General features: G+C 50.8%; 1 protein-coding gene across 6 annotated transcripts in view; it reads right to left on the bottom strand.

Moving 5' to 3' along the window:
• Positions 1–16,805, bottom strand: part of Kazn (kazrin, periplakin interacting protein) — a 981,286-nt gene that overhangs the window by 90,035 nt on the left and 874,446 nt on the right. For all 6 annotated transcript variants that reach the window (XM_040757474.1, XM_005081094.4, XM_040757478.1 and 3 more), the window contains one exon: positions 11,592–11,783. In XM_040757474.1, the coding sequence (XP_040613408.1) occupies positions 11,592–11,783 (192 nt within the window). The remainder of the gene's footprint in view (positions 1–11,591; positions 11,784–16,805) is intronic.

The raw sequence follows: 16,805 nt of genomic DNA, 5'->3' as shown, positions 1-16,805 counted from the left end.
TGACAAAGAGCTGACCATGTATGGAAGGGGCAGGTTATGCCCGTCCCACAATCACACATGAGATCCTCCTCCTCCTCACTGCTATACCAGTCAAGCTATGACATTTAGGATAACCCAGTTGCTTTTCAAGGCCTCTGAAAGTTACGTACCCAGACCTCAGCCCATCCAAGGGCGGTGAACTATGAAGATCTTATGACACCCTGTGGCAGATCATGTGCCCAAGGGCAGAGAGAGGTCATCAGCTGTAGAGGGCACAGCTAGGAGCAGGAGGACTTCCTGGAGGAAGCAGTCTTTGCCTGAAACAGAAACTGCGCCCTTGAGATGCTAATGGTATCAAATGTGAAGCCACTACTGAGCCCTGCTCAGTGGGGAGGCCGTCAGGCCTGGCATCAGGCCTGGCACTGCAGGGCAAGGTGGAACTGGCCTATTTGGCATGCAAGATCATAACCTCTAAGTCAGGTCCCCAGAGGGCATTTCCCAGGAACCTGCCAGGATTTGGCAGCTGAACAGAGCCATCTGGCTGACCTGTCCCCTGGGCGCCACCAGGGTCACTGCAGCCTACTCTGCACTGAAGGCAGGTGAAAATAAATCCCCCCAAGAGGCAGGGCAGCACAGGCTAGCATGGAAGTCACATTCCACAGGCCATTCAGGCGGCCACGCAATGGGGTCACAAAGGCCAGTGCTCACAGGTCACTGAACCAGAAAGCCAGAGCCCAGGAACATCACTCAGGCCCAAGAACCTTCTGGAATCTGAAGCAGAGATCTGTGGGCAGGTATCTGTGAGGGCTGAGCCCTTACTCCCTTCCCACCCTTTTCCTGAGCCTCACTTTTGGGCTAGCCTGGGGAACCTGCCCACATCCTGCTTGTGTTATTCTTCCCCTCCAACCTTGCTCACTTCTGAGTGGCAGGGACAGGAGAGGAGACGCAAACCAAAGGACGAGAAACAGCCGGTCTCCTGAAGGCCGGATCACAGGTGTCACAGAGTCAACACTCCCTCCCAGGGTAGCAACAGGCTCTGGGTCAGGACCCATTTCTGAGAGTCTGCCCAGTGCTCTGTCAAGGGTGAGGCACAGGGCAGCAGAGAGTTCCCGGCAACAGACGGCTACCACCACTCATCTGGCATCATCTAGCCAGGCCTGTCTGCAGGGCAGCTGAGCACATCTGATCCAGAGCTGTACCTGCTCAGCTCTTCCTGGAGCCTGGAGGCTGGGTGTGGCCCAGTGTCTGAGTCCAGGGCTCTGACTAAGCACTCTTCCTTTCCTTGGAATCTCATGCTCAGACCTCCAGGGGTTGCCAAAGGAAGCCAGCAGGCGGAGTTCTGCCGTGCAGGCTCTTGGGCCTGCCTCCTGGGTCTTCACTTGCTGGGATGAGGGCAGTGGCGCTACAGCAGGCAAGATGTGTGGTTCTACCCTCCGCCATGTCCACTGCAGCAGAAGGCTGTGTTTGGCCTTGCCACAGGCTCTGGCTGGCCCTCAACGCAGGGGTTTGCTCTGCAGCTTGCTGCTGGTAGGAACTAGGAGGTGAGGCATGATGACAAGGGCCCTGAATGAATATGGCCACCTTTCCAGTTTCCAGGTTAGGAGTCTGGCCATGCTGTATGCCCGGATGTGGTCTCTACACCCGACTGTCAACTCAGTTGTCCCCACTGCCTCAGACCCATCTGAGAGTCTGACCCTGAGAGTCATCATTTAAAAGCAATTTGACACCCCCACAAACAACAGCTGTGGGCGTTCCCACTAACTGCTCAGAGACAGGCACACATACATGCATGCATGCATGCATGCACGCACACACACACACACACACACACACACACACACACACACACACACCCCTACCCATTTGTTTTTGCAGTACTGAAGCTTACATCTAGGATTTCACATACACTGGGCATGTGCTCCGCTACTGGATTATAATTCCTGCCCTCTTTTTACTTTTCATTTTGAGACAGAGGCTCAATAAGTTGCCTGGGTTAGCCTTGAATTTGCACTCCTGCCTCAACCTCCTGCATAGCTGGATTACAGCCTCCAAATGCCTGGCATGCAAGACGAGGGAGACAGTGTAAGGAAAATGGTGTGTGCTTTACCCTACTGAGGCTCAGGACCATTTGTTACACAGCAGTAATGACTGTCACAGACTGCTACAACCTAAACACTGTAGGCACCAGGTCTTTGTTGATTTTACTTACGGAGATGCCCTCAGTCCCCAGAATGATGCTTGGAAAGTAGTAGAATGTCAATAAGTACTCATTGAAAGAGTGGGCTTCTTGATAAGACATGTCTTAGGGTGTGAAGGCTCTTGCTGCCAACGTGACAGATCAAGTTTCAGCCCCTAGACCCACAGGATAGGAGGAGAAAAGAGACTCCACCAAGTTGTTCTCTGACCTCCACAGATGTGCTGTGGCATGCATACCTACACAAATACACAGAATCTCTCTCTCTCTCTCAAAACTGACTTAAAGGATCTCACTAAAAGGGACCTGTATCAGATGTTGGGACTTCCATGCGGTATGATTCTCTTGGAGCCTCAGTTTCCCTAGCCATGGTCAGGCTCACTCCACCTACACCGTGGGAAATGAGGGAGATGTGTAGATGAGGCTGTGTGACATGCGGGGAACAGGGCTTGTTCTCTAACCTGAGTGAGACTCTTACAACTTGCCACATATGCCCACCTTGTGCCCTCATGGTCCTTAACGGCATTACTGACTGGCCATCGCTGGAACAGTGGTCTCACCCTACCCCAGGGCCTCGTCTGAGGCCAGGGAAGCATCCCTCCGGTGGAGCAAGCATGGCTGAGAAGACCCTGTCACACTTGATCTGTGCCCATGGTCACCTTGGACCAGTTCTTGGGTCAGCTAAACGTGACCACCTCAGAGGCCAGCTCAGCCTATGACTTCCTGGGATCAGGCTTCAGTGCCTCTTCTGGGACAGAGGCCAGCATAGCTTTCACTCTTCTGACACAGTTGCAGGGCCATGTCCTGACCCTGCATGGCAATGATGTCTGGAGATCCCACCTGGGGAGACAGTTTAACTGCTGTCTTGGGCCCGGCCTCTTGGCTGAGAGCCTGGCGAGTCTCACAGCAGGCTCTGTCCACGTCTACACAGCTTCACTCCCCACCCGGGGAAGGAGTAGAGAGGGATGAGTCAGAAGTCAGGATCAAGGGTCTCAAGGTCAGTGGCTCTTGCTTGCTCCTACGATGTACCTTGGGCTGCAGCTGGGGCTGCAAGCATTTAAGGGACTGTCATGTGCTCACTGAACTGCACAGGGAAGGGACTGGGTGAGAGAGGTGGACAGACTAGTCTAGACCAGTGTTTATTACCAGGGACACCTTCTAGAGCAAACACTGGGGGTGACTCAACAAGCCTGGTGCCTCCAGGGTTCCAGCAGGACACAGTAATCCATACCTTCCTTTCCCCGTTCACTGGGGCTCCCTTTCTTTCCTGCTGTGACATCTAGTAAGGAAGTCTCTGCTAAATGTCTTCAAAATAGAGAGACAACTCTGGGGACAGGGGTTGGCTCCCAAACCACCTAGCTCGCTCATGCCCATTTAGAAGACAGCAGCTGTGAGCAGGAGGGGCTTAGGCAGAAAAAACAAGGAGGACAGAACACAGGCCATCCCAGTGCTAAACAGACCTGGACCATTTATCATTTCAAAGGACTCAGTGGCAGCTCCCACCTCAGCTTCCCAGGGACCAAATGGGCACATTTCCCTGATCCTAACAGGGCCTCTCTACATAGCCCTGGCTGTCCTGAAACTCACTCTGTAGACCAGGCTGACCTTGAACTCATGGTGATCCACCTGCCTTTGCTTCTGGAGTGTTGGGATTAAAGGCATGGGCCACTATGTCTGGTTAACAATAATAATGTTTTTTAGAGTAGTAAGAATTCATCTGGTAAAGCTGGTTTTCTATACTAAGTGGAATTTTTGGGAGAAAATGCTGGTGACCTTAAAACATTGACTATTTGACAATGGATAATGGAATACCCAACATCTGGACCATCCGTATGGTGTGGTGGTGCGTGCCTATAGTCCTAACACTTGGGAGGTAGAGGCAGAGGGAACAGAAGTTCAAGGTTAGCCTTGACTACATAGGGAGTTTGAAGCCAGGCCAGACTACATGAAATTGCAATGAATTCTTCAGGAAACAATCTAGCTACCACTCATGAGCTTTCCTGCTGACAAGGTGTAGTCATGGTTACATAATTAGGGTAATTGATATACTCCTCTATTTTCCACTCCTCATGTGTGAGGTCAGCTTTCAACCACGATACTGCAGGAACCCTGAGGACCTCACTCTGCTATGATGCAGGCAGAGGATTTGTTCAGAAACAGAGGTAAAGCCAAGCACGCCAGTTCATACCTGAAATCCCAACACCTGGAAGGTAGAAGCAGGCATATTGCTGAGAGTTTGAGACAGCTAGCCTGAACTACACAGCTGGACTTTGTCTCAAAAACAAAACAAAACAACACAAAAACCAAACGAAAGCAAAACAAAACCCAAGTAAATAAATAAATCAAAAGAACCAAAGCTGGACAAGGTACTGTATACATTTAATTCCCAGCACTCAAGAGGCAGAGGCAGAGGCAGGAGGATTTCTGTGTGTTTGAGACCAGCCTGGTCTACATAGTAAGCTCCAAGGGCTATGGAGAGACCTTGCCTCAAAAAACAAGTAACACAAAACATCACAAACAATGTTGTACTCCATTCAAACCCTTTCCAGTGGGAATAGTTGACTCCTCACTTAAAAAAAAAAATCAGTCAAGGCTAGCCAGCAGTGGTGGTCCATGCCTTTAATCCTAGCACTTGGGAGGCAGAGGATCCTAGCACGTGGATCCCTGAGTGGTCTATAAACTACAAAGTTCCAGGGCAGCTGTTATACAAAGAAACCCTGTTTAAAAACAAACAATAATAACAAAAACAAACAAAGCAAAAAAAAATCAATGTAAGTGGTGTTAACATGTATCAGATTCATTGCTGTTGTTTTAGAATAAACTAGTGAGCATTCAGACATTTCATCAGTGTTGAGAATGGTAAACAGTGATATTTCAAACCACAGAAACCGCTTGTAGGTTTGAGAAAAGTTTGAGAAGTATTTAAGAAACAAACTGGAGATGGAGAGATGTCTCACAGGCGATATGCTCACTGTTCTTGCAGAGGACCCAGGTTAAGATCCCAGCACTCACACCAGGTAGCTCACAACCACTTTAACTCCAGCTCCAAGGATCCAACGCCCTCTTCTGGCCCCCACAGGTAACTACACTTATGTATACAAGCACATACATACATAAAATAAATTTAATAAATAAATGGATAAACAAACAAAATAAATAAATAAGTGAATGAATGAATGAATCAAGAGGCTAGGAGTGTGGCTCAGTTGGTAGACTGCTTGCCTAGCATGCACAAAGCACTAAGCCCTGGGTTTGGTCCCCTGCACCACACAAACAAGGTGTAGCAGATTATAGTCCCAGCACTCAGGACTCAGAGGGAGGAGGATCAGGAGTTCAAGGTCAGCCCCCCTATGCTATAGCAATTTTGAGGCCAGCCTGGAATATATAAGACCCTTTCTCAACAAACAAACAGCAGGGCTGATGAGATGGTTCAGGGGTAAAGGCACCTGCTGCCAATCCCGATGACCCACATAGTGGGAGGAGAGAAATGATTCTTGCAAGCTGTCCACACAAACACCCTGGCAAATGTGCATATGTTCACGAACATGAGTCTCTCATGTGAGTGCGTGTGCGCACACACACACACACACAGATGCAATGAAGAAAATAACAAAAGGAAAAGACAGATTTTCAAGCCAGATCTCTGTCACGTAATAGTGGCCAAAAGAAGAGAGGAGAAAACATGGGAAGCAGCTCAGATGTCCGACGACAGGAAAATGGCTGAATAAATAATGGAACCTCCATTTGGTGGAACATTATGCAGTCATTAAAAATTATGTCCTCGAATCGTATTTATTGTTGTTGGAAATTGCTCAGCATGTTCAACACACCGTTAAGAGATTTAAAACAAAAATGAAAGAAAGCAATTTTCATGACTGCCGCGATTTACAAGGACGGCGGGGAAATGGAATCCTGGGAAATTATCAGACACCAGATGGTCCTGCAAGCTCCCAGAGAGCACAATGGGGGTCATGGGGGGCAGCTGGGGGTGAGTTTAGATACACCCCCAATACCATGCTTCTTGCTCATTAAATTCACGAGGAGACCAAATATGGACATTTCCCTGCCCACCCCCAGGACAGCAGAAGCATCTTCCAAGCCCCTGGCTTCTCACACTTGATTCCCTTCCCAGTCTGATGTCAGCACTGACGACCACTGATCCAGTGCCTGCCTGGATTCCACACCCAAGCTGCAAACTCCAGGTCTCTTCTATACTGCAAGATGGTGGAGCGTGGACTCTGCCAGGGCGGAAGTCTTTGGGGCATTGCTTCTCCCCGGGGCCACTGTCTGTTAACAAGTGTCACTGCCATCTGCTGCCTGCTCCGCAGGCACACGTCTGCTCACTCTCCTCGTTACAGCGCAGCATAAATCCCTCTGCACGCCCAACCTCCACCTGCCACATCTGTCTGCAATTAGTGCGTCCGGTGCAGGGGCTGATGCGGGAAGTCAGCTTTTTAAGACACTGCAGGATTCCAGGTGGAATGCTCTGGGTGGCTGGGGGTGTCCAGACACTAGCTTTTCGGGGACACTGTTGCTTTGAGTGCATGGGCTCTGGGGTGCCTTTGGCTTAGAAGCCAGACAGGCGGTAGCTCTGAGCAGATCTGAGGACGTAGGTCTTGCCCTGCCCTCTGCCAATCACTGGGCTTCTGTATAAACCGCAGTAAGCAGTGAGCCAGTAATCGTGTATGTCATTCAACCCTCTCGGCCTGAGAGGCAGCCACTCTCATTGGCCCTGAAGGTAAGGACCGTGGGTGCTACCATTACCTCAAAGGAATGCAGTTTCAGGCAGGCTGGGAATGTTAGACAAGGTCAAAATTAGTAAGAGGTAGAGCCAGATGTGGTGACTCACATTTGCAATCCCAGCTCTTGGGAGGCTGAGACAGATGGGCCACAGAGACTTAACAGCCAGCCTAGGCTACAGAGTGAGTGCAAGGCTAGCCTGGGCTATAAAGGAAAGTGTGGTATTAAAAACAATAAGGGATAGAGACAGCTGGGATACAAGTTCAATTTAAATCTGACTCCCATGGCTGAGTAAAAGTGGTCTCGATCTTCTGTCTCAAGCTGACTCCACAGCGGACATGGGCAGAGGAAGGACAAGGCATGTTAATGCAAGAGAAAGGGCCTCTGTCCTGTTGGGCTCTGGGACCTTGGTCAAGTTACTTGACATCCCTGAGGGTCACCCAGTGTCTTCACAGGAAGCTAACACAGAGTCCTTTTGGCTGGCCACCATCAGGGGCCCTCGGGCAGATAGGTAGGAAGTCTTATGTGGCGGTTTGAATGAGAACAACCTTCATATTGGAATACTTGGTTCCCAGTTGGTAGAACTAGGAAGGATTAGGAGGTGTGGTCTTGTTGGAGATGTGTTGGGGAGTATTATTTTGAGGTGTGTGACTTTTGTTTATGCTGCATTTGTTTAACTCTGTGAGGCTGTGTTACTGGGCCTGTGTAAAACACCTGATGGTCTAATAAAGAGCTGAACGGCCAATAGCGAGGCAGAGAGGATAAACAGAAGGAGAATGGAGGGGAAAAGGCGACAAGAGAACAAGGGGAGGAGGATGTCAGGGGCCAACCACCCAGTCAGCCAGCCAGCGATGGAGTAAGAAACAACGTAAGTGTACAGGAATAGAAGAGGAAAAGGCCCAGTGGCAAAAGGAAGACCATTTAATTTAAGAAAAGCGGGCAAGAAACAGGCCAAGCTAAGGCCGGGCACTCATAACTAAGAGTAAGCCTCCATGTGTGATTTATTTGTGAGCTGGGTGGTGGCCCCCTCAAAGAGTAAAACATCACACAACAGAGGTGTGTCCCCGGGGCAGGCGTCTCGGTTTCAAAAGTCCACACCACTCCCAGTTAGCTCTCTCTGCTCGTGGTTGCTGTCTCAACACATAAGCTCTCAGCTCCAGCTCCTGAACCATGCCTGCCTGCCTGCTGCCATGACACCCCGCTCCCCACGATCGTCCACCGAAACTGTAGGTCCCCGATAACCCTTTCTTCTACAATGTGCTCTGGTCATGGTGGCTTATACAGCAATGAGAAAGTAAGTAAGGCATGTTATAACCCCAATTCAGGGAAAGACACCTCCACTATCCACGTCTGCGCACTATTTGTGGCCAATGAAAATACTCCATAGAAAGTTCTAGAAGTCGTTCATAAGTCTTACATAATTTCCTGCACGTATATATGGGTGGAAGCCAGAGGTCAGTGCCAGCTGTCACCCTCAATCACTCTCCACCTGACTCTTTGAGACAAGTCTCCCACGGAGCCTGGAGCTCACCGACTCCGCTAGGCTGGATGGCCAGCAAGCCTGCGGGATCCTGTTTTCTCTGCCTCCCCAGAGCTGGACTTACAGGTGCACACCGCCACGCCTTGCTTTTGAATGTGAGTGCTAAGAATTGAATGCAGGTCGAGTGCTTGCATCTCAACTATCTCCCTGGCCCCTTAATGACTGAGTAGGTAGTCCCAACTGCTCTGTTCTATTATTAGCTTTTCTTGGTAAGCTCTAGCTATGGCTCACGTGTGAGGTAACCTTTACCCACAGGGCACATGAACAGAAAAACACCCAATGCACGCAGATTCCATACTATCCAGGTAACATTTTAGAACATGGCCCTAGCATGCCGGGGTGTCGGATGCTCGATCTGCATGCTGTGGGCTCCAAGGAGCTGGGTTCCTCGATACAGACATCACTCCTTTTAATTCTCACTCTTGTGCAACCCTGAACTCTTGCCCTTGGCTGGGGTTAGGGTGGAGTGGGTGCCCCAGGAGTTGGGAGCAGTGGGGTACAAAAGTTTGGGTCCTGTGCATGCCTCCTGGCCCATTAATTGCCTTCTTCCAGGTTCTGAAGGGCAAATACAGCTGAGAATTCTGCCTCTGGCCAAGGACAGGGGAGGAAAGGTCCTCTGTCCCTGGGATAAACTCTGGGAAAGGTGCAAGAGGCAGAGTCTGAAGGTCTCCCAAGGGAGCACCCATGCGGCACAGGAGTGTTTAGCTCACTGAGACCAAGGACCTGGGTTACGAAGCACGTACCCTGAGAGACTCCAGGTTATGGGACTCCACAGTGAAGCCAGGAGGGATATTATGAGGTCCTTGGCCAAGTAAAGGGCAGCTACCCAGGTAGGAATGGACCTCAGGGCGGGTTCATAAAGAAAATGCAGGTACACTTAGAAAATGGCTTCCCAGGCATGCAGACATCACACACTAGCTGGGTCATAATACCCACACCATCAACCCTGACTGTGGTGGTACAAACAAAAATGACCCCATAACCCATAGGGAGTGGCACTATCAGGAGGCGTGGCCTTGTTGGAGGAAGTACATCACTGGGGGGTGGGCTTTGAGGTTTCAAATGCTCAACCCAAGGCCAGTGGCTCCCTCTCTTCCTGCTGCCTGCAGATCTGGATGCAGAACTCTCAGCACCATGCCTGCCTTCTGTGTGGCCATGCTTCCCACCATGCCAATAATGCACTAAAACTCTGAACTGTCAGCCAGCCCCAATTAAATATTTCCCTTTATAAGACTTGCCATGGTTGTGGTGTCTCTTCCTAGCAATAGAAACCCCAACTAAGACATAGTTGAAATAAGATCCCCACCAAAGAGTGTCCCACGTGCCTTGAAAGCTACACACATTCATCCTCCCAATGGCTCCTTGCACATCCTTGGGGACGTCAAGTATCACATAACCACCTGCTCACTCAGTCCTGCATACCAAAGCTAGGGTCAGGGAAAGCTGTTGGGATGCAGGTGGCTCACTAGTCAACAAAATCCTTCTTCCTTCATGCTGTGAGAACCGCCCCTAGGACAAAGCTAGACAGCAAGGCAGGTTCACACCCCAGACTCCTCACCCTACAGCAAAGTGCGACCAGGCTGCTGCCGAGGCAACCCGTGACCCACCACTGTGGCCCCTTGCAAGGTGTCTCGTGGACCAGGAGGCTCAAACACTCCCCTCCCCCACCTGAGATGCTCACCCAGGACTGCTCAAAGGAAGAACTTGACCGATCTTGGTGGTTCAAGTGACAAGCCAGGTATGGCTTCAGGAACGAAATTGTTCTAGATGTCTGGCAGGTGTGTTCAACCCACAGCCCTCAGGGACAGCACAAAATCATAAACTGACTTAAGACATGAGACTTGTCTTTGCAATTGCTTATGTTTGATAACTGGCCTGCACAGTTCTCCAGTGTGAACTTTTGCAGATGACATCTGTCACAAATGTCAAAGGGCTGAATGCACTTTTTCAGAGTCAGCGGCACCCCCCCCCCAACGCTGTTCTCTGGAGACATTGTGGAACTAATTTCTCAGAGCCCTGTGGCAGCTGCATCTTAGACAGGCTTCCTACCTTACTCAAAGAACTTTCTGGGGAACCTTCCCTGAAGCCCAGAGCATGGGCAAGTAGCCTTGCAGAAGATAAAGGAGCTGAGAACTGTTTCAGGGAATTGAGTTGCACTTGAGGCCCACTGGTCTACAATCTCTGGCCGGCTGGTAGCTCAGGAACTGTGGTCTAACTCAAGAGATTTCCTACACACCTGCATAGCTTCAAGGGTCTCCCCAATGCCAGGGCTGTGTGATGCTACATCTCATAGGGAAACTACACTGGCCTGAGTGGCGAGAGTAAACTCACACCCTTCTCAGAGACCACCGTGGGGAACAGGAGTGACATGTGGGGCATTTCTCCAGCAGAGCCCAGGACATGCTCAGGGAGGTGCTACAGGTTCCCAAGAATGTAGTAGAGATTCAGCGGTAGGTCAGTGTCCTGGTTTATCAAAGGTGGCTTCTGGGCCCCACCCTCCTGGGAATCTGTGGGCAGTTAATAGTTGCTGAAGGTATAAGAACCATTTGCTTTAGTGGTGAAACCACTGTCAAGGTACCCAAGTTCCTGGAAATAGACCTTCACCCATCCTCCCCATAAGCAGCCCTAATGGGACTCAGTGGGGGGGGGCACAGACGGGAACTGGCTGGGAAAAGGAAGGGGTCTCTGGGAGTAGGAGGGACAAGAGAGGGCGACAAACATGATTAAAACACACTATACACATGTTTGAAAATGTCCTAATAAGCCCATTATTATGTAAAACATGTACTAATGAAAAACTTCAAATAAATTTGTTGTTGTTGCTGTTATTTTTTTCAAGACAGGGTTTCTCTGTGTAATAGCCCTGGTCATCCTGGAGCTCACTCTGTAGAGCAGGCTGACCTCTAACTCACAGAGACCCACCTGCCTCTGCCTCCTAAGCGCTGGGATTAAAGGCGTGTGCAGCTACCTCCTGGCTTCAAATAAAACATTTTAAAAGTCCACTCACTATTCAATCCTCAGAGCAAAGGCCACCCTGAGACAGATGTAGTAGGTAGGGGCCAACTCCAGGAAGCTCAGAATGGCTGGAGGGTCCAGGCAGGAGCTGTCCAAGTCTGTCCCCTGTCGCCTGTCACTCACCTTGCAAGGCTTCTTTGGCTCGGGCCAGTTCCTGCTCCTTCTGCACCAGCTGCACCCGAAGCTCTGTGGCTGAGAGGACCTCGGAGCACTTGCCGCCCTGTGACTCCTCCAGATCCTTGGCCAGCATCTCCTTCATCTGCCGGAGAAGGTGCACTTCCTCCTGAAGCTGGACCACTTCCTCCCGCAGGAGCACTAGGGGACAAGAACAGTTGGTCAGAGGTGGGGGCGCCCGGAAGAGCTCGGGTGACTCCTGTGAGCTGTGCACACAGGACCTTTTCCCAAGTGGGGCCCGGACCACACCTGCCACACCCCTGAGCTGCCCATACTCTGTGGCCACTCGGTGTCCTCCTGATGCTTACAGACTCAGGAGTCAACATTCTTACCATGAGCGACCCCGTGCCTGGGGAAGCTCTGTGCCTGATTTCTCATAGATTCCCCCAAACCTGAGCCTGGTACCAACAGGATCCCCACCACACACACATCCGGCCACTGAGGCTCCAAGAGGTGAAGGTGCTCTGAAAGACCACGCCTCAGGCGCGACTCTGGTGGTGAGTCAGAAATAGAACAGTGCCACACTGGAGAACTAGTAATGAAGGGCACAGTTATATCCTGCAGAGCCTATGCCCCCCCACGCTCTGCACCCCACAGAGAACCCAGCATTTACAGGCATAGCCCCAAGAATGGGGGTACCATGGGAGTAGGACATGATTGCATCTCTGTTCAGTCCTGTGTGTGCACCCTGAGACCCTTGTGTCTTAAGAAGGAAGGTAACCCGGGTAACAGATGAGGCTTGGAAGATGAGAATGTCAGGGAGTATCATTTCCCACTGTTGTCCTGCAGGCCTTGGTGTGTTCCTTTAAGACCAATAAACCTCAAACTGCCAGGAGTGCCGGAACAGCACTGCGCCCTCATGGGGACAGGAGACATAAGAGGGGAGGGGGGCATACTAGTAGCAGGTGGTGTGGGCCTTCGTGATGACCACTCTTAGGAAGTCACATCAAGAATGAAGTTACCGGGTATGGTAGCACACTTGTTTAACACCAGCCTAAGAGACTAAAGCAGGACTGCTGCAGGTTCAGGGCCAGCCTGGGCTAATAACGAGTCCCAGGCCAGCCTGGGTTATATAGTTTTCTTTACCTCCCCCACCCTCTAAAACAGAGTGAGTCCTCATCTTGGGGGCAGGAGAAGAACCAAGAAGAAGAACTGTCCCTGCCCAGTCCCACTCTCCACTGCAAACCATCAGGCTCTTCCCTGCCTCCTGCCATTCAGCTTTCCCTGTGTCAGCCTCCTTCAGGTGGCACAGATCTGTGCTCCACCTCACCCCCTCAGACAGGCTCTTCCCCGAAAGACCCCAGTGGGGGGAGACGCTTGCCTGTTCTGTCTTACACTGGTGGACTCCAGTGCAGGCTGCTGCCATGTCCCTCCAAAAACCTGATTGGTCCTGGCCCAGGCCTCACTCCAGGTGGGAGGCCAGACCATAAAAGGCCTTAATTCCAGCCCCTGTCCCTTGCTATGGCTTGCCAGCTTTAGTGGTACCCAAGACTCTGGAATTCTCCTTTCCTTTACCGGTGGTCTTCATTTGTCCATCCTGATAGGGTCCCTTTGCACACCCAAGGGCTTACTTCAGAATCAGTGTGAGTGACTCCTGCACAAGTCCATCGATACTATACTATGTGGTCGGTTTTTGTTTGCACAATATGTATTATATAATTTAAATACACACACACATATATAACATATATTAAATGAATGATTTCTATGTGTCTTCGAGGCACTCTGAGGAAGCCACTAAGGTTTTATTATCCATGCAGACAGCAGTGAGCCCCAAGAGGCCCTGTCAGTCCCTTGCCAGTTCTTCCACAAACTTTATGTCCTTTCTTGGGGTCTTGTTTTTTTTTTGTTTTTTTGTTTTTGTTTTTTTGTTTTTGTTTTTTTTTTGTTTTTACACAGCACAGGGATCCCATCCAGCCAGGGCTGCCAGATTCAAAAAAGTAGAACAAACTCAAACAAGAACCAAAAACCCCAGACACACAGGGGGCTGCCCTCAGGGAAGCGACGGGTCATCCCTAGGGTAGGTGTACCCCAGCAGCGTGTGGAGCGCACTTAGGCTTGGCATGCGTTTGAGTTGCCCTGCGTTCTAATTTGGCCAGGCGTGCCGTGTTTCTTCCCAGTGGGGTTCTCTCCTCCCACAGTGACGGGTGCAGGGAGCGCAGTGCCCCGGGGACTGGCATTGCCAGGGCACCCCGAGGCAGCGGGTGAAGGTGGGAACACAACAGCTGCTGTACCCGAGCCTGGCCAAGAGCAGGCATGGGGGGTGTGGCCCTGGCACCGAGGCCCCGCCCTTCAGTCGAGCCCAACTCTAAAAGCAGCCAGTGGGAACCAGGCACACATAACAAGGGCACACCTAACAAGGGCCCAGGCTCGGGAAGCCAGGCTGGCAAAACAACTAAGGGAAAATGAGAGGTTTGGGCAATCTTACTAAGCACCTGGCTGGGGAGGCTGTACAGGCCTGCACTCTGCCGGATCACAGCCAACCTACCACATGGCCTTGAGAGGCTGGGCCCCAGACTGCAGTCCAGGAATCACCAGACAGGGAAGGGCTATGCCTATAGGCCTCAGTTGTCTTACCTGTGAAATGAGGTAAATGAAACTTAAATGGAGGTTGGAGGTGTGGCTTAGGGGCAGAGAGTGTGCCTAGTGTGCCCAAGGCCCTGAGTGCCACCCCCAGCTCTACCCCAAAACAAACCACTTAAATGTGCCCAGCACCCTGCCCACAGTACGGGAGTACCACCTATATGCGCAGCCCGTTTTGCCTTTTGCATAGAGGGGACCAGACATACACATCAGAAACAAGGGACAATGAAGAGGCCGGAGTTAGCTTTGGTTTTCTCCCTCAGAAGGTTTGGTACCTTGCAGTGTGTCCTTGGACAAGATGCTATGCATTTCTGGGTCTTCGTAGAGGGGAGGGAGTACTCTTTGTAAAGATGAATGTTACTGCTAGTGTGTGGGAACAGAGACTCTGGCATCTGATGTATAGCTCAACACAGTTGCCAGCAAGAACGGGTGCCTTGTCGGGTTCAAATTAATTAAGAAAAAAAACGAGCCAAGTTTCTCAGCCACAGAGTCCACACTTGCTCCTCAGGTGCCTCCAGGAGGCTAAGCAAGGTGCTGGATAGTGCAGTACAGACTACTGACTCTCATTCCAGCCTGTGCAGACAACCAGTGCAGACAGCCATTGAGGGAGACAGGAGGAAGGCCAAGCTGCTACGCCAAGCTGTTGCAAAGGCTCATGCTCCCTTCACAGGAGGCTTCCGGGACTGTCCTGGCCTTGTCCAAGCACAGAAAAGCAAACAGCGCTATAAATGAAGCGTATTCAGGTGACTGTTGCTGGGAGACCCTCCCGCCTCGGGGAGCTGCTTGCTAACCATGGAGCTAACCTACCAACACAAGAGGCCCCAGGTGCCTCTTCCCTGAGGGTGAGGGTTGCAGTGCGGTGTTCCCAGAGGACACATGCACAACAATCGGTGACCATGGGAGCTGAGATGGAACCTTATACTCCACCGCCCATCTCCTTTAGTCTGTAAGAGTTCTGCTTTAAAAAGTTATCTCCTGGCTTCCAATGCAGCTAAGGTTGCCCATGTGACCCAGTTCTGGTCAACAGAGTTTAGAAATAAAATGCTTTCGAGAAGGACTGCCATTTAAAGACAAAAAGACGAAAAGAGGAGGGGGAGAGCTGAGTCTTTTCTCCACATTTTATCTTCCGAGAGTGGATTTAATGGTTGGAACCACCTAGTAATAACGAGGCAATCAATGTCTTAAGTAGATCAATCCTCACAATAACCCACGAGATAGCTACTATTATTATCACACCAACTTTATAGACTGGGGGTTTGAGGTACACGGGAAGTTAATGATAGGGCCAAGCTCACAGATAAAGAGCAGAGCCAGGCTTTGGGCCTGGGTGGTGTCAGCATCCTGTTTAGGCTTCTAGAATATAGTCCTGTTCTGAGTCCTGAGACATAGTCTGGGAACACTGATGTTTGCTGATTTCCTCATGCAAACATCCCAGCCTGTGTCTGCATGAAGCATGCTAAGGGAGCTGGAGCCCTGGGCAGGGTAACTGTCCGGACCCCCATAGTGGCCAGACCGTCTACCGTACAGTGTTATCCAAATGATAAGGCTCAGGAGAGGAACGCAGACTGTGGGTGGATTCAGCAGTAGAGCCCTGGCATGGAGTGACAGTGGAGTCCCCCTCATCACTGCCCTCAGCTCCACCCCCACAGCAGTGAGCTTGTTCCTGCTCCCCGTGGTGGAGTGGATCTCGGCAATCCGTGTGAGGGGGGGCCAGGGGGGAAGGGGGTGTCCCGGCCCTCGCACCAGGTTCATGGCCCCTGCAGCTCCTGAGAGGAATGTGGGGTTCCTCAGAGACAGAGATAGGATCTTCTCACATGCACCCCAGGGCCAGCTTTGGGCAGGGCCCTGGCGGGCGTGTGTCTACGGTGCTGGGTGCTTCAGATAGAGGCAGGCCAGGCAGGTCAGGGCAGTTAGTGGGGCTCAGTCTTGGTTCCTCCACTTGCTGGTGCTAACCCCTGCCATCTGACCTGAATGCAAAAATAAGAGCCAAGACTGGTCTCCTGGGCTTCAGTAAACATTAAACAAGGCAACTGTCTCTTAGGCTCTGTCAACCTTTTAACGCTAACACAGTGTTGCTACCTACAAAGTTCAGGCCCTGGGGAATGCACTAGAACTAATAATAATAATAATAATAATAATAATAAATATTTTAAAGTACCTCCAAATCTCATAACTTTAACTAAGTACTAAGTTCATTATATCATGTTGGGTTGCATTCATAGTTATCCTGGGGCACATGCTGCCTACCAGCCACACAAAGGATAGAAACATTCTGGAAATTTCTAAATGGGGGTCAAGTGTAGTTTATCACCACCAATTTGTTTTGTTTTGAGACAGGGTCTTTTTACATAGCCTTGGCTGTCCTAGAACTCAGAGATCCACAGGCCTCTGTCTCTCCAGTGTTGGGATTAAAAGTGTGTGCCACCACGCCTGACTCAATGTCATGATAGATTGTGTCCTCTGTCTTCTCCGAGAAGGCTATGGTCTCAGCACCCAAGGAACCCCGAGTCACAGCCTCCCTGACCTAAGGGAGGGCAGGGCAGGTAGGCAGGCTGTCACCAAGACTGGCCTGATCCTGGC

This window comes from Mesocricetus auratus, unplaced genomic scaffold (assembly GCF_017639785.1).
Source record: "Mesocricetus auratus isolate SY011 unplaced genomic scaffold, BCM_Maur_2.0 Super-Scaffold_100014, whole genome shotgun sequence".
NCBI classification, from domain to species: domain Eukaryota; kingdom Metazoa; phylum Chordata; class Mammalia; order Rodentia; family Cricetidae; genus Mesocricetus; species Mesocricetus auratus.
The sequence above is the reverse complement of the archived record's forward strand: the minus strand, read 5'-3'. Positions and strand labels throughout refer to the sequence as shown.